The following is a 25,700-nucleotide window of genomic DNA, read 5'->3' as shown; positions in this document are numbered from 1 at the left end:
CGGATCGTTAACCCACTGAGCAAGGCCAGAGATCGAACCAGCAACCTCATGGTTCCTAGTCGGATTTGTTAACCACTGCTCCACGACGGGAACTCCATGAATTTTAAATAAATTATAAGAAAATCTTTTAAAAAGAACTAGCACAATTCATGTGAGAGTAAAGAAATTTATAACTGCATTCAAATTATACTTGGACATTTCACATTTTCAACTTGTACCCATTCTAGCAACTAATTATAACAAGTGATAGAATATAGTGAATGAGCTATTACCTCTGAGATGAGGGCCCATACAAGCCTCCTTGCAAGCATCACTGTGATGAATGCTGCCAAGTGGTAATCAATGAGATGAAAATTCTGTAAGAGAAACAAACAACTGTAACAGAAAGAAATAAGTATATCAAAAGATCTTCTTATATCACCTTATATTTACAGACCACAAAAATATGAGCGTCCTTGAAGAGACTACCTACCTTCTACTTCTTTCATGACAAACTGCTTTTACTTTTCAAACACTATTTTAAGCTATCTGGAATGTATTCTTCTCTTTTTTGAAAGTTTACTGTATTGAAAGGAAAAGATTACAGCTTTGGGTTAACAAGTGATAACCTATATAATTATGGCACAGATAATTCATCTAAAATGTTATATTTAGAAGTTCTCATCATGGCTCAGCAGTAATGAACCCAACTTGTATCCACAAGGATGCAGGTTCAATCCCTGGACTCACTCAGTGGGTTAAAGATCTGGCGTTGCTGCAAGCTGTGGTGTTGTAGGTTGCAGACGCAGCTTGGATCCTGAGTTGCTGTGGCTACAGTGCAGACCAGCAGCTGTAGCTCCAATTCGACCCTAGTCTGGGAACTTCATACGCCACAGGTGCAGCCCTGAAAAGACAAAAATAATAAATAAATAAATTACTTTAATTAAATGTCATATTTACAATGAATGTCAAACTTAAACTCCTAGTCTTCAGGAGTTACTATTGGTCTATCTACAAAAGCTTATATTAATCCAACCTAAACTTCCTACCCACTGACATCAACTACATTCAGTCTTTCTTCTTGATTTAGAAATGTGTTATGTTTAACCTCTTCTTCCTATAAAATTATAGCATTACCTAGATGCTATGTATGGTTCCTTCTAGTTCTAAGTTTGTATATATGACTTGTGATAATAATCAAAATGAAAAGTCGGAGTTCCCATCATGGCGCAGTGGAAACGAATCCAACTAGGAACCATGAGGCTGTGGGTTCGAACCCTGGCCTCGATCAGTGGGTTAAGGATCTGGCATTGCCATGAGCTGTGATGTAGGTCGCAGACACAGCTCGGATCCCCCGTTGCTGTGGCTGTGTAGGCCGGCAGCTGTAGCTCCAATTCAACCCCTAGCCTGGGAACCTCCATATGCTGCAGGTCAGTCCTAAAGAGGAAAAAAACAAAAGAAAGAAAGAAAGAAAAGTCATTAGCAACAAACAAAATCAGCATGTACTTTCATTCTGATGGTCAAAAGGCCTGTAAATTTCCACAGTCCTCCTCCCAGAATTTCTCAATTAACTCATTCAATAAATATGAACTTGGCACCCACAATGTGTCACACAGTCTTCCAATACTAAAGATACAATGCTGAAGAATGACAGACAAGGTTCCTACTCTCCTGGATCTCACTTTTCACTGAAGTATGAGAGAAAAGAGATGGCTGAGATTACTAGTTATCTCTTCTGCCATCACAAAATTTAACTGAGCATTGACTCCTAGCTGACTAAAAGGTTCATTTCGCAGGCTCTCTTGCAAAAACTACTTACAGCTAAGGGATATGAGGGAAAGTGATGTATATGACTTCCAAGCCATGCCCTTTCCTCCTTCCTGCCAGTCACACGTGATGATATGAGCTAGAGCAGCTACTCTGGACCATGGTGTTAGAAGGAAGCACACTGGGAGCGGCAGAGCAAGAGATACAAAGAGTTGCCATGCTGGCCTTATATCATCTATCTAATTTTTATTTAATAGGTAAATAAGCTCCTGTTCTGTTTTAAAAAACAAAAAACAAAAAACAAACAAAAAAAAAACCTTGTTATAGCAGCTAAATTCACATCTTTAATATATTGCTCAAGGGGGAAGGGCAATGACAATAAACAAGCTAACATGCAAAAGCATTTCAAATAGTTAGGCTGCTGATAAATAAAATAGTGATAACAACTGCAAAGGGGGGCTCAGAACAAATTTAAAGTGATGATTAGGGAGGCTATCTCTAAGAAAGTGACTTTTGGGCTGGCAGCTGAATGACAAAATGCACCAGCCATGACAAGATCTGGCAACAGAGAGCTCCAGGCAGAAGAAAATGTATCACACAGACTCTAAGGCAGGAAAATAATCTGTCAAGTATGTCTGAAAATCAGCAAGAAGGCTGGAATGAGGTAATGAAGAATTAAAGATTGAGTTTGTGTATTTTTTCCTAAGGGGAAGTCACAGGAGTATTTTAGGCAAAGGGTGCCATGATTCTATTTGTATTTTAAAATTATTGATTACTATGTGTAGAATATATTGTACTGGGACAAGATCACTTAAGCAGCTTTTAATTCCGGTGAGAAAAGATGATGGACTGAACAGGGTCAGTGTAATGGAGATGGAGTGGCCATTTGGGAAATATGTTTTTTTCTTTTTTCTTTTTGGCCGCCCCACAGGGGGGTCAGGGATCAGAGCCAATGTCACAGCTGTGGCAATGCCAGATCCCTAACCCACTGTGCGGGGCTGGGGATTGAACCTGGATCCCAGTGCTCTAGAGACGCCACTGATCCCGTTGTGCACAGCTGGAACTCCTTGGGATACATTTTAAAGGTAGCACCGTCAGAATGTCAAAAGAATGGCTTACCACCCCTCAGACCATTTTCTCTTCCCTCTCTTTAAGTGCTTTGGATTCTAGTAATTATTTATCCCTTCTTAGTTTTGAGACTCCTCCTTGCTCATCCCACTTCTCCAAAATAATGCAAGCAAATTCACTACACACCCTAGCTGATGTCTAGGGGTCTTATTTACGTATCATCAGTCTACCTAAGACATTTCTTACACCAAAAAATTTAAGTGCCTAATGTATCTTATTGTTAAGCAAATTTTGGTATATTCTAAATCACTGAAAACTAGGACTCTATTTGTGATTAACTCTTCATAAGCCAGAATATTTGAAAAAAAAAACAAACAAACAATATTTGATTGATCAGAGCCCTTCACTCCTGAATATTCTGAATAACTTTACTATATTACTTCTAGCTTTTATGTTTTTTAGGGTTAAGACTCACTCAGCTAATTGCTTAATATCTGGACTAACACTTAAACATATTCAGATGCCCACATTTTCTTTTTGATAATTATTAAGATCTCAAAATGTAAAAAGAAAAACCTAATAAACAAATCTGACATATTTCTGAGTCAGGCATGCATAACAGAAGAAAACTTAAAAGAGACAAGCTACTAGTTGAGATATAAATCCCTTCTAGAGCATCCCAGTCAATTTTAGATCCATGGGCTAAAATCTTTTTTTTTTTTTTTCCCTACTTTTTAGGGCCACACCTGAAGCATATGGAAGTTTTCAGGCTAGGGGTCCAGGCTACACCCCAGCCATAAAGCAGGATCTAAGCCATATCTGCAACCTACACCAGATCTTTAACCCACTGATCGAGGCCAGTGATCGACCGGCCTTCTCATGGATATTAGTCAGGTTCATTACCTGTGAGCCACAATGGGAACTCCCAGTTTCATAATCTCTAGGTCTCACGTTTCTCATTTATAAAGTGGGAGTCATACATACAGCAGCACCCTACTGGTTTTTAGAATGAGTAAATGAGATAATACTTGCAAAGAACATAGTAAATATTTTAGGAAGTATTTGCCAATGTTGCTATTAAGTGAGGTATTTACTTATAAAACTACATAGCTGGAAAAAGACTTAAAGATCATCTAATCCAACCTTCTCATTTTTTTAACACCACGGCCAAAGAAAGATGCATGAAGTAAAGCTCCTACACTCTATGAACTCATAATCCAGGTATGAAAAAAATACTATTAAAAAAAAAAACATACAATCTGGTACTAAATCATTACAATTCTTAAATAAAGAAAACTAAAATTGGAGTTCCCGCTGAGGCACAGTGGGTTAATGACCTGGCTTATCTCTGTGGAGGTGCCAGTTCAAACTGTGGCCCAGTGCAGTGGATTAAGGATCTGACGTTGCTGCACTGTGGCATAGGTGGCATCTCCAGTGCAGATTCAATCCTGAGAACTTCCACATGCTGTTGGGGTGACCAAAAAAGAAAAAAAAGAAACTAAAATTTTTTTCACTTGATATTAAGTAGAGAGACAGTCAATATGGAAAGAAAATTCTTTTTTTTTTTTTTTTTTTTAGAGCCACACCAGTGGGACATGGAGGTTCCCAGACTAGGGGTCTGATCGGAGCTACAGCTGCCAGCTTACACCACAGCCACAGCAACACCAGATCCAAGCCGCGTCTGCAGCCCACACCACAGCTCACTGCAACGCTGGATCCTCAACCCACTGAGCAAGGCCAGGGATCGAACCCGCAACCTCATGGTTCCTAGTCAGATTCGTTTCCACTGCACCACGATGGGAACTCCAGAAAATTCTTAATATTTTAGGAAAAACAACCAAGTGATACAAATATTTAAAATAAAAATGTTCATTCCCTGCTCAGACTATCTTGAAGATTTTGGTCCATATTGCCTTTCTATGTTCACCAAATCGGCATGGTTTTCTAAACATTTATAAGTCACAGACATACAATCTACCTAGGGCAAGAGTCTTCTTTCTCTTAGATCATATATCTCCATTACCCAAATCCAAATCCACCATTGCCAACCACTTACCTACCAGGTCACCTGATTAGAAGCCTGAACTATTATTTTACATTTTATATACCTAACTATGAAGAACCCTCTCTGCATCAAGATTACCACAGCTCTCCTAAGTAACTGAAAAGAGGGCAGAAGAAACCTACAACATATTTTGATGTACTTTAACAGAGTTCTTGACTCCACTTTATTTTTGTAACAGAACCCAATTTAGGGTAACAATGAACCTAGCTAAGGGTCTATATTGTCTAACCTCACTTACAGTTAGGAGTGGACACATGTGAAAATGATGTGAGCCTGAGCCATAAGAAATTCTCCTTTATATTTCCCTAGGTTCTTTCCCCTTTGTGGCAAATAGGGACAGACCACAGACATCTTAGAGCTCACATGCTGGAAAATGGCAGTTTCCATGGTTCCCTAATGGAAGTGTGTTCTCTTGCCAACCAGGACAACTGCCTCAAACTGTTACATGTTTAAAGCATTATACAATTTGGGATTTATTTGTTATAGAAGCTATCATTATCCTAATACAGCCATAAAAAGGCTAACGTTGGAGTTCCCATTGTGGCTCAGTGACAATGAACCTGACTAGTATCCCTGAGGATGCAGGTTTGATCCCTAGCCTCAATCATTAGGTTAAGGATCCAGCGTTGCCATGAGAAATGATATAGGTCGCAGATGCAGCTTGGATCCCACCTTGCTGGGCTGTGGTGTAGGCCAACAGCTGCAGTTTCAATTTGACCCCTAGCCTGGGAACTTCCATATGCCATGGGTGCAACCCTAAAAAGACCAAAAGATAAACAAATAAATAAAAAATAAAATTTTTAGAAAGGCTAAAGTTTCTGGAATATAATCATATTTGCACCTTAAACTTCCAACAAATTTAACATAATGTGGAGAAAGCTCAATGTCAAAACTCTTCTGTTCTAATAAATTACTTAAATGTTTTCTGTATTTTCATTTATATTTTCCCTACTCCTGGCTACAAACCAAAGCCAGATAAATTTAACAATCTTATGACATTATATTCTGAAAGTTATCTGTGGTTTAACAGAAAAACATTTTATTCAAAGACAAATTAAGAAAAATATTTTCCACATATAAGTTTTCCACCTAGTTTCTTGGCTAAGTAACATGAAGAACTTAAATGACTATTAAGACTTACCAATGAAGTACAAGAGGCAGGATGATTATAAGGATACCACCACACTGTTTTATAGATGTTGATGTACTGAATGAACAGAGCAACCAGCAGGTAGATGAAAAAGAGAAATTCAAAGAGCAGGCTCCCATCCACAGGCAAATCAGGAATTTGGCAATGACGAACAGGACCTGGTGTGATTAAGGCTGTGATAGGTGGAACCGGAAGGCCAATAGCACTACCATTCCTGAAAAGAGAAAACCTATTGTTAACTCCAGTAGTGATAACTTTCAGTGTCAAAGAGCATAAAGGGGTCCTTCCTTCTTCACCTACCCTTTACCTGCTGGCCTTCCCCAAGACTCTATTCTAGGACCTTCTGCTCTTGTCTTCTCCTTCTACACACGCTCTCTCATCCAAAACATGGTGATAAATGCTGTTTTAGATCCAGTTATCAAGCTATCTAATGGACATCTTTGTAGTCCTCCTCCTATAGCCCTGACCCTAGTTCATGGGCCTTGCTCAGTGGGTTAAGGATCCGCATTGCCACGGAGATTACAGACCTGGCTCAGATCTGGCGTGGCTGTGGCATAGGCCAGCAGCTACAGCTCCAATTCAACCCCTAGCCTGGGAACCTCCATATGCCACAGTGTGGCCCTAAAAAGACAAAATAATAATAATAATAATAATAAAATAAAATTAGGATGACGGTGGATATAAAATTTCCCATTTTTATATGCCTGGGAGTAATTAGAGATCTAAGGGTCTACTATTGTTTACAAAACTACGAAAAGAGGCTTGTTTTGGCTACTTCCAAAGACGATTCTTGAGAAGAAACAATATTAGTGTTACCATTCTACTCTAAAATTTCCAAATATAGAATTCTAGCATTAGTATGTGACATTTACAGGACTTTGAGTGACTCATGGGAATATGAACTCTGCTCATTCTGAACTGTTAAGAATACCATGGCACAAACTCAGAAGAGTTAGAAAGGAAGAACAGGAATGGGGGAGGGTTGGGAAAATTATAAAAGTTTCTTCCCCTCATTCTCAGAGTATACTACAATATAGCAAGCTTACCAAGGGGTAGGTCATGATCTACCTTTGGGTCTCAAAACCTTATTGGCTCAATTATAAACCAATCATTAATACACCACACCTTCTGATATGTTCTGAAAGATGGGCCACAGCACTGCACAACTCCAGGAGGTGTCATTTACATAGACTATAACATAAAAGATGCCATCTAGAGTTTGTTTGAATTGGTGGACTTGAACGGACAGAATTAATGCCAGCAGCCATTCTATTTCCTCCCTCCATTTTATAAGCTATAGAAATAAAAAATCCCAATGAGAAGCCTCTACGTTAGGAAAAAACTAAACATTCTCTAGAACAAATAAAAATTCTTATTCATCTTCAGTCAAAAATACATGCTAAATTATTTGTTATTATTTAAAGACTAAAAAGGTTTGCATAGAATTTTCCTAAGTAAAGCAGATTAATGTGCTTCTACCATTAACAAAGTTAACAATACACTGAGCTTCATTCAAAACAAAGTACAAAAGATCTATATTTGAGATGTCCCATACTCCCTTGGCTATAACACTTCAAGCCAGAAGACAAAGAGACAAACATCAAATGAAGTGATCTAGGGCACCAATGGGAAAGAGAAAAGTATTCATATAAGCTCAAAGCTAGAGAGGGGATATGACCAAAGATCTCAACCCCCCCCAAAAAAAAGAGCTAAAATAAACAGACTTGGTCAATACAGCTCAGAAAATTAATTAATCGCAGAGGTATTATTCAAGAAAAATGTTTGAGTTACTATGTGGGATAGTCCTAGTTCCAGATTTTCCACTAACCAGTTGTGAGCTTTGAGAAAGTAACTTATATCCCTGAGCTTCAGTTTCTTCATCTGTAACACAAGGGTTCGAAAAGATTCTCTTTCTTTGTCTCAGTCTTTTTTTTTTTTTTTTGGTGGCACCTGCAGCATGTGGAAGTTCCCAGGCCAGGGACTGAACCTGTGCTACAGCTACCACCTGCGCCACAGTTGCAGCAACGCCAGATCCTTAACTCACTGCGCCTCAAGAAAATTTCCAGAAAAGACTCTCTTTAAAGAACTCTAATTAATGCTAACACTGAATATTCTCTTTCAAACTATGCTGGAAGTCCCCTAGGCTTGATGATTCTCTAGGACGGGGCATATAGTTGTGTTTACAGCTATGATTTATTACGGCAAAAGGATACAAACCAAAATCAACAGATAGAAAAGGTACTGGGCAAGGAGTTCCTGTGTGGCTCAGCAGTAATGAACCCAACTAGTATCCATGAGGACATGGGTTCGATTCCCTGATGTGGGTGAAGGATCTTGTGTTGCCACAGGCTGCGACGTAGGTCAAAGATGTGGCTCAGATCTGGCATTGCAGTGGCTGTGACTAGGCTGGTAGCTGTGGCTCCAATTAGATCCCTAGCCTGGGAACTTCCGTATGTGGAGGGTCAGCCCTAAACAAACAAACAAACAAAAAATGCACCAGGCAAAATCTGGAGAAAACCAGATGCAAACTTCCCAAAGCCCTTTCTTAGTGGAGTTATATAGCATGCATTTAACTCCCTCAGCAACCAGTTATGACAACATGTGTGAAATGCTATCTACCAGAGAGGTTCATTAGAGACTGAACATGCAAGGTTTTCACTGGAAGCTAGCCATGTAAATACTCTATCACTACCAAAATTCCAGGCTCCCAAAAGGAAAGCAAGTGTTCAGCATAATGACCCTCAGGCCTGCCTACAAGGCTGACATCTTAGCCCTTGACTGGTTAACAGTTCCCTCTGCTGATACAAAAGTTTCCTTAAATAATAAGAGTGACTCACTGTGCCTAAACTATTTGTGCAAACAATATGGATTATGCTGAACCCTGCTTCGTCCTTATACATAAGGTTTTTTGCAGGAAACAGTTAATATGCAGGCCTAAGACTGGCTTTTATGGAGCCATCAAGCAACAGATTTTAGGTAAGTAAATGGATAAAGAAAGAAAAATTTAAAGGAATAAAAAATAACTAAAAGGGACAGAGAAAGCAGTGATCATTTGGACATGCTCAAGTGATATTACATGCATAAGTACATGCAAGAACAACAACAAAAAATAACTCTTAGTCTTCTCAAATAAGATTTTCTTTCAACTAAAGGCTCTCTAGAAAACTCAAAAATTCAGTTTATCTTCCCTCTTTAGCAGGCAATCTAAGCACACAGTCCCTACTCAAGAACAAATCCCTACTCTCCACAGGTGGAAAGCAGGACAGGGAACTATGCATTTCAATCTGATTGTGACGCCAAACTAGTTTTTTGACATTCTCAAGTTTAACTTCAAGCCATAAACAACTAACAAAGAGGGGAAATGCTCTTTCTCAGCTATCTATGTCTTTCAAAGTATATAATCCAAAATTACATCACATTTAAGCAATTATCTATTTCTCTCTTCAATACTCTACAGACACTCCCAAAGTAAGTTCTCCAAGTATGGACACTTTCTTTATACTCTTTCTTCCTAAAGCTATATTCTAGGCTATCTTAGCACTGACTTTATCCTTACTTTTATTGTTTGTTTTGTCTTTTAGGGCTACACCTATAGCTCATGGAAGTTTCCAGGCTAGGGGTCACATGAAAGCTGCAGCTGTTGGGCTACACCACAGTCACACCACTGCCAGATCCAAGCCATGTCTGCAACCTACACCACAGCTCACAGCAATGCCAGATCCTTAACCCACTGAATGAGGCCAGGGATCGAATCCATGCCTTCATGGATCCTAGTCAGGCTCATTACCACTGAACCATAATGGGAACTCCCTATCCATACTTTTTATGCTCTTTTCCTAGGTCTTATAAAACAACCTATTCTAGGTGGCTTCTTTCCTATTAAAACACAAACACAAAACTGTCTGTCTTCTTCTAAAACAATCCCTCTAGGTAAAAATGTCACAAAAGACTCCTTCAATAATAGTTCCGTGACTTTTCAAACCATGAGCAACTGTGATCTTTCATTTTATTCTAATCTGTTGAAAAATCAGTTCTTCTCCCCACCACCCCAATTAATTGCTAAAGAAACATATGTTAAAGGAGGAAGTTGGTAGAGATCAAGGTAACCATGACTAACCTTTGAAAGCCAGGATAGAAAAGCTATAAGGAGACAGATCACATGACCAGAGCTAAACCCACTTAAGAGCAGAGCTATTTTCCAAATGTTCCTAGTTCTTCCCAGCATTCTATCTACAGACTTTAAGTGCACGCATAACCATTGAGAATGTGGTTTTCAACTCTTTTTAAATAGAACACTTCATTTCCTCTCCTGAAAGATATTTTACATAGGATCCCAATATTTAAAACATATAAGGAGAAAAAGTTAGTCTGATTAAGAGAAGGCTAGGAAATCTGAAGCTTAGACTACTAGGCCTGAATGACTTTTTCTCCCTTCTATGTGCTATAATAGCAGCCCGAGACACTGAGAAGGGATTCCATGGGACAGGGTGAAAACATAATTGTCTAGGAAAATCCTTAAGGCCAAAGTAAAAGAAAATGAACAAAGAACTGCTGGAATTAATATCAAGGAAGACTTAAAATGTTTTAGCTAGCTAGAATCCTAGCTGGGCACAGCTATGACTATCTACTGCAGTTGGAAAGTACTGAATCACTAATTTGATAGCACATATTAGTAAAATTAAAGCATGTACTTAAAACAGGAAACATCCTTCACCTTTTTTTTCAAAAGCAGTTTCACATATTCTCATTTTTCTTTTCCTTTTTTGCTTTTTAGAGCCACAACTGCAGCATATGGAAGTTCCCAGGCTAGGGGTTGAATCAGAACTGCAGCTGCTGGTCTATGCCACAGCCACTGCTATGCCATATACAAACCACATCTGCAACCTACACTACAGCTCACAGCAATGCTGGATCCTTAACCCACTGAGAGAGGCCAGGGATGGAACCCAATTCCTCATTGATACCAGTCAGGTTCATTACCACTAAGCCACAATGGGAACTCCCATTTTTATTTTTCTTTATTTTAAAAAATAAAAGGAGTTCCCGTCGTGGCGCAGTGGTTAACGAATCCGACTAGGAACCATGAGGTTGCGGGTTCGGTCCCTGCCCTTGCTCAGTGGGTTAAGGATCCGGCATTGCCGTGAGCTGTGGTGTAGGTTGCAGATGCGGCTCGGATCCCGCGTTGCAGTGGCTCTGGCGTAGGCCGGTGGCTACAGCTCCGATTAGACCCCTAGCCTGGGAACCTCCATATGCCGTGGGAGCGGCCCAAGAAATAGCAACAACAACAACAACAAAAAGACAAAAAAAAATAAAAATAAAAATAAAAAATAAAAAAAATAAAAAATAAAAGAATACATGTGTTATTTGTAGAAATTTTGGAAAATTCAGAGTGAAGTTTTTAAAAGTGACTGCATTTATTACTTCATTTATTTTCAAGCAGCAAGTATTTATGAGTCAGAAAGAATTACCTTTTTTTTTTTGTCTTTTTGCCATTTCTTGGGCTGCTTCCGCAGCATATGGAGGTTCCCAGGCTAGGGGTCGAATCGGAGCTGTATCCACCGGCCTACGCCAGAGCCAGAGCAACGCGGGATCCGAGCCGCATCTGCAACCTACACCACAGCTCACGGCAACGCCGGATCCTTAACCCACTGAGCAAGGCCAGGGATCGAACCCGCAACCTCATGGTTCCTAGTCGGATTCGTTAACCACTGAGCCACAATGGGAACTCCAGAATTACCATTTTTAAAGTGAGGAAATCCAAAGAACAGGAGTGTAAAATATTACTCTAGAATAAATTAAAAGTACTCCATATACATACATAAATACAAAATTTGGATTGAAAATTAGTATAATGAGAATCAGAGACTGGAAAAACCCTTTCAAACTGGAATTTGAGGGAGAGTCCCACTAAAATGACAAGATCAGAACTGATTCTGAAGATTAAGTAGAGTCTGGAGTGGAAGTCAGAAAGAAAAAGAGAAGGGCAGGCCAGGAAGAGAGAAGTGCATAAATAACATCAGGAGGGCCTGAAAAGACAGAACTAGTACTGACTGATGGCTGTGAAAATGAGAATCCAGGCCAGGGAAAACTCCATTCAGGAAGGAAGCAGAAAGAAAATTATCTTGACCAAACAATCCAGTAAAAGCCATCTCTTTCCACTATAAGATCAAACCTCTTGATAAAGTTATCCTGGATAAGATTAGAAGTAATTCATTCTAACTTTTGAAAATTAGGAACAGATATAAATTTCCATTAAGATGATCAAATTCAGGAGTTCCTGTCATGGCACAGCAGAAAGGAATCCAACTAGTATCCATGAGGCTGCAGGTTCAATCCCTGGCCTCACTCAGTGGGCTGGGGATCCCCACGTTGCCATGAGCTGTGGTGTAGGTCTCAGACGTGGCTTGGATCCCATGTTGCTATGGCTGTGATGTAGGCTGGCAGCTATAGCTCTGATTTGACCCCTAGCCTGGGAACATCCCTATGCCATGGATGTGGCCCTGAAAAACAAAAAAAAGATGATCAAATTCTTTATTTTCATACATGACACCAATCTTAAAATGTTTAGGCTACAGCTGATAGTTTATTCATTTCAATTTTTTGAACAAAATAATTTTTAAGACCCTTGATAAAATGACATAATTTTAGAATCTCATGTTAACTGTCAGTTTTAATCTACCCTCCAAAAAAGAATGCTAGTAAGTAAACCATCACATTTCTCTTGTACTTTAATTCATTTCTCCCTTCTTTTAATAGCTAAAAAAAGGTGATGCTAGAATGTGGATTATCAGCCATAAGTAAGAAATGACCTGTTCAACTTCCTACCTCCAAAGTATTCTGAAATACTCAGCTTTCAGTCTTCAAGGTCAAGATTTATACTTGTGTCGAAAAATAATCTTGATAAGCAAATATCTGAACATGATGACTTCCATGTTAGCCTTACTGATCATAGGATACTACAAATTATGCATAGTCTTAATTCCTCTTTACCTGTTTCTTAGGCCTGTTCCATTGCCACAGCCCCCACCAACCAAAGTCTGTAAAGAAGGTAAAGCTGAACGGCTTAGCTGCTGCCGACTAGGGCCCCTCCTTCCACCGGGCATGTCCGGGAACCAGTCTGCTTCCAGTGCCACCTGTAGTTGCAACCCAGGTTAATGGTTGTCAGCCTGTTTCAACACTGAACAAAAAGAGACATTTAAATATCAGTTTACTATTGTTTAAGTAGGCAATGTAACAAAACAACCAGAAAAACTGAGTAAGCAAATCTTGTAAAACCAGATTGTCAAACAAATGCTACTAATGTCTATTACCAACTTATTCTAATGAAAGAACTACTCAGATTCCAATGGCTCAGAGCCTAAGTTCTAACCTAAGCTCTGTTCAGCATTAGGGAAGTCACAATTTGTATCTTCTGTAATTTGACTTGTTTCACACGGAAGATATTACAACCAAGTAGAAGTTTACAAAAAACACCACACATATACATTTCCAATTCATATGCACTATTTTGCAGTAGGCCTTGTGAAATACAGAAGAATCAGCACTGTCCAAAATGTAAGGTTTTGTTACCAAGGGGATCTGGATTCTGAGATCAGCTGTCACATATTATCAGTCTTTGAGGTATTTAACCCCTGAGTTTCCTCATTAGGAAAAAAAAAGGCGTTCCTTGTCCTACAGAGGTTGCTATCAGGACTGACAAAGATGGGTGAAAATACTTCAGAAGGTCTTTTAAGTCTTTAAATGTAAAGCTGTTCAAGTGGTATCTCCATATGTTAGAATGAAAATACTGAAAAAAGTTCAAGAAGATGCCCACTCCAGAAAACTGATGTAAATCATCTAAAAATTACTGAAACTGTAGGATTAAAAGATCAGTAATACATAAAGACCCTAACTGAAAAGAAACTGTGCTTGCAACTATCTATAGCAAATATAGATACCAAAACTGTTTCCTAAACAATACAATTTAAAAACTGAAGAAGGACATCGTGGAAAATCCCTTGTTTTCAAAACGTTACAGTAGAATCCTATGTTTCTTCTTCCAAACAGCTTTCGGCTGCAGACTAACAAACGCCAGGTGCGACAAAGTTTTCAAACCGTTGGATGGAGGGGCTGCTGGTCTTTGCTCAATTAACGTGCAAAGGAAATAAAAGTGAGGGACAAAAAATTGGGACAGAAGAGAGGCAAGAGGATCAGGTGGGGGCGGGGGGCGGCAAGAGACCACAAACTTCAACAGACTGGCCCTTAACAGGGGGCCACAAAGCGGTCCCCGCTGCGCAACCCGGAGGGCCGAAGCAGGCCCAGGACAATCGGACAGCGCGGCAGCTCGGTAATACTCACGCATGGAGAAGGCCCGGCCAGTGGGGCGGGATCCCTGGGAAGAGGCGGCTGCTTTGCAGGCTAGACCCCAAGCAAGAGAACACCCTGCCCACGTTGAGGAACTCCAAACCAGCTGCTTGTTTGCAGACCGTCCGCTCCAGGAGAGTCGAAGAAGGGTGTCCAGGCTTCGGGCTGCCAGACCCAGACTCCGAGTCAATGCCAGAGTCAGAGCCAGAGCTAAAGCTAGAAGTAGAGCCCGGCCCCGTCAGCAACCATCCTCAGCCTCCATTACCGCGGAGCTGAGCAGACGTGGCAGCGCACAGCGATGACGTCAGCTTCGCGACGGACAGCCGCCCCAGCAGCGAGTTGGCCCCCGGAACTGCACCGGAGCCAGGGGAGCGAGCTCTCCACCTCCCCGGGCGTGCACCTGCGCAGTGAGACTCGCCTTTTCTGCTGGGCTCGCGGCCCCGCCTTGCTCGCCTGTGCTGGCCCACGTATTTCCTTCCCAGACCTGTCACCAAGCCCTCGGAAGCTAGGGGTCCTTCCTGTTATCTCAGTCTCCGAGTAACAACCGTGTTCAAGTTTATTGCCCCCGTTTTACTGGGGGATGTTGGGAGACTTAACTGCTAAAGTAAAGGAGCCGAAGACGCCAAGTCGTGCTTCAGCAACCAACCGTGCGCGTATTTTATGTTAAAAAAAGGGCTAGATGCTGGAGTTACAAAAGTGAAGATCACAAAGAGTTCACAGTCTAGTGGAAAAAACAAGACACCAGGAAAACACAGTAGTTAAAATTTATCATAATAAATGCAACTTTAAAAGTACACCCAAGGTTCAGAGATGGCATGCAAGACAGGGTAATAATCTCTGGAATATAGTGCTCCCAATACCAAGAAAATCTTCACAGAGCTTGGGGTTTAAAGCCAAGACTGCAAGAATGAATAGGCAGTTTATGGGAGAATAATTTAGTAAAGGAAGTGGCAGATTAAAAAGGTAAGAAAGTGAGGGACATCATGCGGAATTCAGAAACTGTCAGTAATCTGATGTTAGAAGAAGAGTAAGAGTGTCAAGAGGAGCACTTGAATCTTGCTCTGCAGATTTTAAGCACATAGGGAAAGCCCTTTATGTCCAGTATATGATTAGTTAACCTTCACTGAGAGATTTGTTTGGTGCCAGACACTAGACTGGTAGCTTTACATATTTCATTTAAATCTCTTAACGTTTTGGTATTATTTTATAGAGAAAACTAAAAGTAAGAAAAAATAATTTGCTGATACCCAGTTAATATAACCCAGCTAATCAATGACAGAACCAAATTTTAGAGCCAGAATAACCAATATCAAAACTAAAGCTAGTGATATTTCTAAATATTCTTTTTCCCCCGTGTATTTTTTTTTTTTTTTTTTTTTTTTTAAGGCCACATCCCTGACATATGGAGGTTCCCAGGCTAGGGGCCCAATCAGAGCTAGAGCTGCAGGTCTACGCCACAGCCATAGCAACTAGAAATCGGAGCCTTCTCTGCAACCTACACCACAGCTCATGGCAACTCCAGACCTCTTGGTTCCTAGTTGGATTCCTTTCTGCTGTGCCACGACTACAGGAACTATGCCCCAAGCATTCTTATACTTTAATTCATGCAACATAGATCACCATATATTTTCATTGTATTCACCTGTAGGCTTATGGTACATTTCTTTTCATATTTGCTCTGTTAATTCCTTGCTAGCTTGCTACATTGAAACTCTGTTGATTTTCTCTTGGTTCACCAGCATTCATCTTTCATTGAGCAATTATTTATTTAGTGCCTACTGTGTACCAGGCATTGTATTAATGAGTAAGACAGCAGATATGTCCCTGTCCTCCTGGGGTTTATATTCTAATGAAAGAAACATGTATTTAATATCAATGAAATAATTACAGGTTGTAAGTATTATGAAGGAGATAAAGGGATAAGGTGAAAAATAAAGGTGCTATTTTGAAGGGAATCTGTCTGAGGAAATGACATTCCAGAAAAAACCTGAATATGGGGAAGGAACCAGAAATGCCAAGATGGGAGAGAAAAGTAATCTTCATAGAAAACAAAACTTATGCAGAGATTCTAAGGTAGGCTAGAGCTTGGCATGTGTGAGAAACAATGCAAAGCTGTACAGTTAGATCACAGTATGAAATGAATTTGAAGAGACAAACAGAAGCTTGAACATGGAGGGTCTTTTAAACTATACTGTTTGCATTTTAAATTAGTGGCTGGCCTAGGACCTAGAAATCTGTGGGTTTCTTAAGTCCCAGAAGAATTCTAGCACCCATTCACATATAGGAACCACTGGAGTAAAACACCTCACCTCTTAAGGAAATGAAACAAGTATTGTTTAGATTCAGGTGCAGCTTATTCCTTCTGTGTATAGGGCTCACTTACCTCCCAATCTCTCACTGCAAAGATAAACATTGTAAATTTGCAGAAAACACTGATTTATTTTCATTTCAAAGACATTATAACACAAAATGATTTCTGTTTTGTTCTGATCACAGAAAGCAATAATTATGGAAATAAGCTATTTTATTGGGGTTTTTATAATTGTTCTCCAGTATATTCATTTTAAAGTAACTTTGAAAGTAAAGGTTATTGTGTTTAATCTATGTAGTACACAGTCTTATGTGCTTTTGATGAAACATTCATTTGAACTACTGTACACCTTCCTGGAAGTAGAAAAAATTGATTTAAGTTTCATTTGGATTCCTGAAGAAGCCTTTTAAGATGCAGTGTTAATGATTCATTTTCTTCTCTTGCTTACTCATGCAGAATGAGTTACATAGCCCATTCCTAGCTAATCAACATTATTTTACCTTCCAACGTTCCTTAAGATGTATCCTAAATCCTCCACTACCATCAGCCTAGGTTCTACTCCCATGTGCAAATTATGGCTGCTCCCCTTTTTCAGCATCTCCAGCATTCTCCTTTTCTTCAGCCTGGAATGCACCCTTCCTGCCCCCTTTCTTCAGTATTCCAGTTCAAATTGATCTTTCCGTCTGCTGAAACCAGTAGCATTTAGATACTGCCTTAAGTTGTAAATTATCTCTGGGGAAGTCATATTTTTCTTCTGGCTAGTTCTAAACTTCGGGGCACAGATCTCATCTTGTACTTCCACGTTTTTCCACAGAGCCTAGAGTGTCACTATGCACATTTTACACAATGGATACATACTTCTATTTGTATGATCACTGTATATATATATATATCTACGCTTTTCTTTATATACCATATAGAGCTATATACATACACTGTATGGTATGTTGCCCATTGTTTTGTTTTGTTTTTCCAAGTCACCCAAACACTTATAAATAGTTATTACAAAGAGATGTGTGCTATATATTGTCTGCAACCTTTTGGGCTCTAACAGTGCTGTAGACATTCAGGGGTTCAACAAATCTATACTATTTAATAAGAACCAGTTTGAGGTTGTGGAAGGAACTTCTAGCCTAAATTTTGCCACTTAAAGGCGGATCTGTGGGCGGAAAATGGTATCCTCTCTGACCTTCAGTTTTGGGGCTGTGAGACTGTGTTCAAGATGTTATAAAATGTAACGAACAAATATTAGACATTTTACCGGGGAGGAGGGGCGTACCATTTATTCATTCGCTCCTAGGATCCGATTTTATCTGAGGGCGAGCGAGCTGGGGCGGAGGGTCGGGGAGAGGATTTCACTCTATTCGCAAAGATGCAGCTCTGAACATATAAAGCTCGGCTTTCAACAGACGAGTAGAAAAATCGCGTCCCGCCGCACCGCACTAGGCGTTGGTTAACTCCCCGGGGAGGGCCCAGCTTCCCCGCTCCGCCTTCGCAGGGAACCGGTACCCGGAGGCTGAGCAGCGAGCAGCAGCCTCTGCGTTGGGCGGCTCTCCACCCACGTGGTGCGGCTCCACGGCCATCTTTGTGCGGGGCTGCGCTTCCGCCGGCGCAGCGGCGGGGCCTCCGCAGTGGGTCGGCTGGCGATGGAGCGGTGGGCGCTCTCACATCTTCGGTTGTGGCTGCTGTTGCTCCTCCTGCTCCCGGTGCCGGGCCGCCAAAAGGAGTCAGGTGCGCTCTGGGCGGCGCCGAGCCCGCCGCTGGGGCTCAGGGTCTGGCCCGGTGCCAAGCGCTCTCCCGCTCCCCTCGCTCCCGGTGCGGCTGGCGCCCGGCTTCTGCTGTGGTCGCGGTGGCGCAGAGCTGGGCAGGGAGCACCCGGGCGCCTCAGAGCGGAGAGAGATTGCGTCTGGGTGTCTAGCGCGGCTTCTGCCCAGGACCCTGGAGAGTAACCCATCCTCTGGAATTCGGAGTGATAGTTGGGAGGAGAGGGTATGCCCCTGTTCCTCCACAGCGAGTGTGTCCCACGCTGGGCTACCTTGTAGCTCCCTAACACACGTTGGGGGATAACTTGTGTGTGTGTGTTCGAAGGGAGGGTTAATGCCTGCGGCTTTTAATCAACCCCCTTTATGAGGCTCAGTTTGATTAGTAAAAGGTGAGAATCCATGTCACCAGCTTATCCATAACCTAGGTGCCAAGAATTAAGCTTGGAAATTTTCCCATTTCTTGTATACCTGGCAGCCTGAGTAGAGGAGCAGACCTGACCTGAGTGCTGGAGAGCTATAGAATGAATCCTTCCTGGAGGTTCATTTCACCAGTGGGATGGAAAAGGGGTGTCTACAAGTTTGGGCCTTCTTTTGGTTCTGCCTGTGTGCCGCAAGTGAATAAGAATGCTCAGGGATGTTTTGTTAACCTTCATTTACTTCACTTTTTGAAGGTTCGAAATGGAAAGTACTTATTGACCAAATTAACAGAGCTTTGGAAAATTATGAACCATGTTCAAGTCAAAACTGCAGCTGCTACCATGGGTGAGTTCTTTTCTTTGATGTGTTTTAGAGTATTTAGATCTTGTCAGGAGGAAATGCCCTAAGATCCCAGAAAGACCTTAGTTGCTGTCAGAGAGCCAAGCATGCTTTGAGAGCAGACAGATGTTTTGAGGGTCCCTGAGGTGGTTTTCACATTTCTAGGGAATAAAAATGCCCTGGGATGGGAAAGGCCAAAGTGGTCTTAGCATTGCTTGTTAACTTCCTGTAGGAGTTAGCACATGTATTTGTCTGCCTTCCCCACTGAACCAAAAGCTTCTTGAGGTCAAGGCCTCTGTCTTATATTCACTGCTGTATTCCTGGTGCTGGCTCTCAGTAAGTACTTAACTAAATATTGTTGAAGGAATGAATGTATATTTGAATGAATCAAATCGTATGTTTCCTGTTGGCTGTATATTTTTTCATATATATACATGGTATAAAATTTATAAAGTTCAAAAGGGCATTTACAAAAGTGAAAAGTAAGTTTTCTCCAACTCCTGGCTCACGCTATTTACTTGCCCTGGAGGTAACCATTGTTACTAGTTTTTTTAATATTCCCTCCAGAAATCAAAATGTACCTTAAAATTAGGAGTGCCCGTCGTGGCACAGTGGTTAACGAATCCGACTAGGAACCATGAGGTTGAGGGTTCGGTCCCTGCCCTTGCTCAGTGGGTTAACAACGATCCGGCGTTGTCTTGAGCTGTGGTGTAGGTTGCAGACTCGGCTCGGATCCTGCGCGTGCTGTGGCTCTGGTGTAGGCAGGTGGCTACAGCTCCGATTTGACCCCTAGCCTGGGAACCGCCATATGCCGTGGGAGCTGCCCAAAGAAATAGCAAAAAGACAAAAAAAAAAAAAAAAAAAATTAATACTTTTATTGTTACAGTAAGTGTTGTCTTCTTATTTTTTTACATTTTTTATTTCCCCAATACAATTTTTTTTTCTGTACAGCATGATGACCCAACTACACATACATATATACATTCTTTTTTCTCACATTGTCATGCGCCATCATAAGTGACTAGACATAGTTCCCAGTGCTACACAGCAGGATCTCATCGCTAATCCATTCCAAAGGCAATAGTTTGCATCTATTAACCCCAATCCACCCCACTCCCTCCCCACCTATGGCTGTTTTTAAGGTATGTAAATTAGAGCTGGAGTGTGGTGTGGTAAACAGATTCCTTTAAAATCAGCCTTGGGTACTAGTCCCAGATCCCAGCACCAGATCCAAACCACTTAACTCCTCTAGGTGTCAGATTTTTCATCAGCTAAATAACAGGGCCCTTTAAGCCCTCCCTCTGATTCCTCAAAAAATTCACCTGATATGTATACTTGCTGAAAACTTATTATGTACTGAACTTTAAAAGGGATACAAAAGAGTGTACTTTCTGATTACTCCTGTTAGTTGTACATAATGCTGGAGGATGTGGGGGTGGTAGGAGCCAAACAGTCTAGAATATGGGAATCAGAGTGTCAGACTATAAGGCATAGACCATACCTTCTGTGGGGTTCAGAAGAGAGGAGGTCAGTGGGACTGCAGTGACTGGGAGGATATGGGTATGGCATGAGTAGTGAAGGTAGAGTATGCATCAGGCAAGGGAGGGGCATGGAAGGAGGAAGAGATTTTTTTTTTTCTTTCTTTCTTTCTTTCTTTTTTTTTTTTGGTCTTTTTGCCTTTTCTGGGGCCGCTCCTACAGCATATGGAGGTTCCCAGGCTAGGGGTCTAATCGAAGCTGTAGCTGCCAGCTTTCGCCACAGCCACAGCAACACCAGATCCAAGTCACGCCTGTGACCTACAGCACAGCTCACAGCTACGCTGGATCCTTAACCCACTGAGCGAGGCCAGGGATTGTACCCACAACCTCATGGTTCCTAGTCAGATTTGTTAACCGCTGCACCATGATGGGAACTCTGGAAGAGATATTTTCTTGCTTTTTCTTTTTTGTGGCTTTGTTGTTGTTGGTATTTTAGATCACCTGTGACGCTTGTCTGGGGAGAAGTTGCTCGTTCTCGCACTCTCTTCTTTCCCTTAGCTTACTGTGTTCTCTAATACCAATCCTAAACCCATGGGTAGGAAGCAGAGTCTCTGGGCCTGCTTTCGTTGACAATTCCCATTCTTTCCCAGTGTCATAGAAGAAGATCTGACTCCTTTCCGAGGAGGTATCTCCAGGAAGATGATGGCGGAGGTAGTCAGACGGAAACTAGGGACCCACTATCAGATCATTAAGAACAGATTATACCGAGAAAGTGACTGCATGTTCCCTTCAAGGTAAGAATTATAAGGTCTATTTTTTGACCTTATTTCATATGGGCTTAACTTGATACTGTTTCTTATAGGGAATCTGATTAAAGGAATTCACAAGTGAACCCTCCCTCATGTTTCGGAAGGACTACAAAAGAAAGATAAGCTCTTCTCCTTGCCTGGGAATTTTTCTTGCCAACCTCTGTTCTATATCAAAGCCTGTCTCCTCTCTCTTTATAAGGCTTGGGTACATTGCTGGTTGTACTGGCTGTGGCTCTGCCCCTTCTCCACCTTCCCTAGATATAGTAGCTGCAGGACATGGGCTGATGAAACCTAGCATGAATGAACTGGTCTGAAGGAGGAGGAAAAGTATTGATTGATTGTCTGTCAGGGGCCAACTGTTGTGCTAGATACCAGGTATTCAAAGAAAGGTGGTGGAAGGCAGGAGGAATAACTGGGGCTACTGTTTAACACAGGCTGTGTTAGCTAGGACTTTAGGTATGAGAGTTGAGGTTACATATCAGTGAGTTGAGGGCTGACCTGGACCAGGGGGGTCACAGACTGAAAGTTGGCCTTGGGCAGCATTGTGTACAACAAATGATAAACCTTTTTTTTTTTTTTTCCTTCTCTTTTTTGGCCTCACTATGGCACACAGAGTTCCTGGGCCAGAGATCAGATCCGAGCTGCAGTTGTGACCTGTGTTGCAGCTGCAGCAATGCTGGATCCTTTAACCTACTGTGCCTAGCTGGGAATCAAATCTCTGTCCCAGTGCTCCAGAGGCACGGCCAATCCTGTTGTGCCACAATGGGAACTCCTAAACCTTCTTTTTAGGAGTCTTTTTTTAAAAACTCAAATTTTTTTTTTTTTTTTTTTTTTTTTTTTTTTGGTCTTTTTAGGGCCGCACCCATGACATTTTGTGTATATTCCCCGGTTAGGGGTAGAATCAGAGCTATGGATGCCAGTCTACACCACAGCCACAGCAATGGCAAATCTGAGCCATGTCTGTGACCCATACCACAGCTCACGGCATCGCCAGATTCTTAACCTGCTGAGTGAGGCCAGGGATCGAACTGTGTCCTCATGGATACTAGTCAGATTCGTTTCTATTAAGCCATGATGGGAACTCCTAGGTCTAGATACTTTTAATTCACCCAGTTTGAGAAATATCTCTGATATTTATAACATTCAGGAGTTCCCGTCGTGGCTCAGTGGATAATGAATCCGACTAGGGACCATGAGGTTGCGGGTTCGATCCTTGGCCTTGCTCAGTGGGTTAAGGATCTGGCAGTGCCGTGAACTGTGGTGTAGGCTGGCGGCTATAGCTCCGATTAGACCCCTAGCCTGGGAACCGCCATATGCTGCAGGAGTGGCCCTAGAAAAGGCAAAAAGACAAAAAAAAAAAAAAAAAAAAAAAAAAAAAATTCAGTCCTGAACAAAATAAAATATAAACTCAGCATTTCAAAGATAAGCTGAGAGATTTTGCTGAGAAACCGTAACACAGTCTCATTAACACTGGAGACACATCAATTCAAAGATGGAGGATAGGAGTTCCCATTGTGGCACAGTGGAAACAAATCCAACTAGTATCCATGAGGATACCAGTTTGATCCCTGCCCTTGTTCAGTGGGTTAAGGATCCAACATTGCCGTGAGCTGTGGTGTATGTTGAAGAGGTGGCTCAGGTCTGGCATTGCTGTAGCTGTGGTGCAGGCCAACAGCTATAGCTCTGATTCTACCCCTAGCCTGGAAACATCCATATGCCTCAGGCGTGGCCTTAAATTAAAAAAAAAAAAAAAAAAAGATAGAGAATATTGGTATTTTTAAAATAATAGCTTTGGGAAATTCCTTGGTGGCTCAGCAGATTAAGGCTTGAGCATTGTCACTGCTGTGGCTCAGGTTTGATCCCTGGCCCAGAAACTTCTGCATACCACGAGCACCACCAAAAAATAAATAAAAATAGCTTTAGTGAAGTATGGTTGACATAAACTGTACATATTTAAAGTGTACAATTTGAGGCACAGCCAAAAAAAGTATGCAATTTGATAAGTTTTAATGTGTGTGTGTATATGTATGTTTATACCAAGATAATGAACTTATCTCTCACTACCGAAAGTTACCTTGTACCTCTTTTCGGTTCTTCTCTCTCCCCCTCCCTGCCATGCCTTCCTCCCACCCCCTCTCCTCAGGCATCCACTGATCTGCTTTCTCTTATTACAAATTATTGCCTACAGTTTTATAAAGCTAGATGTGAAAGTCAATAACAAATGTTTTAGCTGTTACATATAAATGTATTGCAATAATACATTTTTTAACTTGTTAACTGGTTTTTTTTTTAGTATCAAAGGAGTGTTACATGCACATGGTAATATATCTGGATAACTCAAAAGTATGTATAATAAAAAGCAAGTTTCTCTATCACTGTAGACCTCCCAGACTAGCTCCTAAGTCCTCCACTCAAAAGACAACTACAAGGTTTTTGTATATTCTGCCAGAAATAGTTTCTGCGTATACAGTTATCTAGCTTCATCAACAAACAAGAACATGCTCTATCTTCTGTTCTGCAACTTACTTTTCTTTTTCATGTAACAGTAGATTTTGAAATTGTTTCTTAGGAGTACATAGAGAACTTTCATGGCTGCATAAAAATCCATTGTATGAATTTCTTTATTCATTCAGTCCTTTATCAATGGACACTTGAATTATTCCCTACCACTCCTCTTTGACTTTTTTTTTTTTTTTCCGCTTTTCAGGGCTACACCCAAGGCGTATGGAGGTTCCCAGGCTAGGGGTCCAATCACAGCTACAGCTGCTGGCCTTCGCCACAGCCACAGCAACACAGGACCCAAGCCATGTCTGTGACCTATACCACAGCTCACTGAAATGCCAGATCCTTAACCCACTGAGCAAGGCCAGGGATCAAACCCAAAACCTCATGGTTCTTAGTCAGATTCGTTTCCGCTGTGCCACAACAGGAACTCCCTCCCCTTTGATTTTTAACTACTGTAAACTGCTGCAGTGAACATCCTTGAACTTAGACCTTTGAGCACTCACGTAAATATATCTGCAATCTAAAATTAATAGGCCAGGAGTTCCCATCGTGGCGCAGTGGTTAACGAATCCAACTAGGAACCAGGAGGTTGCGGGTTTGATCCCTGCCCTTGCTCAGTGGGTTAATGATCCGGCGTAGCCGTGAGCTGTGGTGTAGGTTGCAGACGCGGCTCGGATCCTGCGTTGCTATGGCTCTGGCGTAGGCAGGTGGCTACAGCTCCGATTGGACCCGTAGCCTAGGAACCTCCATATGCCGAGGGAGCAGCCCAAAGAAATAGCAAAAAGACAAAAAAAAAAAAAAAAAATTAATAGGCCAATTAATGTATTTCTAAAATCTTTTTGGAGTTCCCATTGTGACTCAGCAGGGCAAGAAACTGACATACTGTCTGTGAGGATGTGGGTTAGACCCTTGACTTCAATCAGTGGGTTAAGGATCCAGTGTTGCCATAAGCTGCAGTGTAGATTGCATATGCAGCTGGGATCTTGAACTGCTGTGGCTTTGATGTAGGCAGCAGTTGCAGCTCTGATTCAACCCCCTGGCCTGAGAACTTCCATATGCCACGAGTGTGGCCATAAAAAGAAAAAATTTTTTTTTTTTTTTTTTTTTTGCTGTACCCGCAGCATGTGGAAGTTCCTGGGCTAGGGATGGAACGTGCACCACAGTAACGACCCAAGCTGCTGCAGTGACAATGCCAGATCCTTAACCCTGTGCCACAAGGGAACTACAACTAAAATCTTGATAAATAGAAGAAAATTATCCACCGAAGAGGTGGTGCCTATTTACACTTTCACCACCGTTATATCATGTGCTGAGAGTAGGCCTCACACCCTCTCCAACACTGCGTATTATCAGCCTGTTTGGTCTTTGACAGTCTGGTGAAAACTGGCATCTAGCTTAACTAGATTTTTTTCTTTCTTTCTTTCTTTTTTTTTTTTTTTGTCTTTTTGCTATTTCTTGGGCCGCTCCCTCGGCATATGGAGGTTCCCAGGCTAGGGGTCCAATCGGAGCTGTAGCCACCGGCCTACGCCAGAGCCACAGCAACGTGGGATCCGAGCCGCGTCTGCAATCTACACCACAGCTCACGGCAACGCCGGATCATTAACCCACTGAGCAAGGGCAGGGACTGAACCCGCAACCTCATGGTTCCTAGTCAGATTTGTTAACCACTGCGCCACGACGGGAACTCCTGACCATCTTTTCTTATT

General features: G+C 41.6%; 2 protein-coding genes across 55 annotated transcripts in view; one reads left to right on the top strand and one right to left on the bottom strand.

The window, feature by feature from the left end:
- The window catches only part of TMEM39A (transmembrane protein 39A), a 33,464-nt gene extending 18,818 nt beyond the window's left edge, over positions 1-14,646 (bottom strand). For all 5 annotated transcript variants that reach the window (XR_014824734.1, XR_014824736.1, XR_014824733.1 and 2 more), the window contains exons 1-4: positions 14,367-14,646; positions 13,020-13,206; positions 6,021-6,243; positions 273-356 (exon numbers count right to left, since the gene is read on the bottom strand). Coding sequence is in view for 1 of the 5 variants with exons in the window: in XM_003132656.7 (XP_003132704.3) it covers positions 273-356; positions 6,021-6,243; positions 13,020-13,132 (420 nt within the window). In the remaining 4 variants the exon portion in view is untranslated. The remainder of the gene's footprint in view (positions 1-272; positions 357-6,020; positions 6,244-13,019; positions 13,207-14,366) is intronic.
- Positions 14,647-18,270: 3,624 nt separating this feature from the next.
- Positions 18,271-25,700, top strand: part of POGLUT1 (protein O-glucosyltransferase 1) — a 30,356-nt gene continuing 22,926 nt past the window's right edge. For all 50 annotated transcript variants that reach the window (XR_014824737.1, XR_014824745.1, XR_014824744.1 and 47 more), the window contains exons 1-3: positions 18,271-18,414; positions 19,118-19,208; positions 21,331-21,474. Coding sequence is in view for 8 of the 50 variants with exons in the window: in XM_084991165.1 (XP_084847291.1) it covers positions 18,330-18,414; positions 19,118-19,208; positions 21,331-21,474 (320 nt within the window). In the remaining 42 variants the exon portion in view is untranslated. The remainder of the gene's footprint in view (positions 18,415-19,117; positions 19,209-21,330; positions 21,475-25,700) is intronic.

This window comes from Sus scrofa, chromosome 13 (genome assembly GCF_054392235.1).
Source record: "Sus scrofa isolate SSC_HxYL_T2T_F1_AM1 chromosome 13, Sscrofa_HxYL_maternal_Yorkshire_Landrace_v2.0, whole genome shotgun sequence".
NCBI classification, from domain to species: Eukaryota; Metazoa; Chordata; class Mammalia; order Artiodactyla; family Suidae; genus Sus; species Sus scrofa.
Note: the sequence above shows the minus strand (reverse complement) of the source record. Positions and strands in the feature narration are given on the sequence as shown.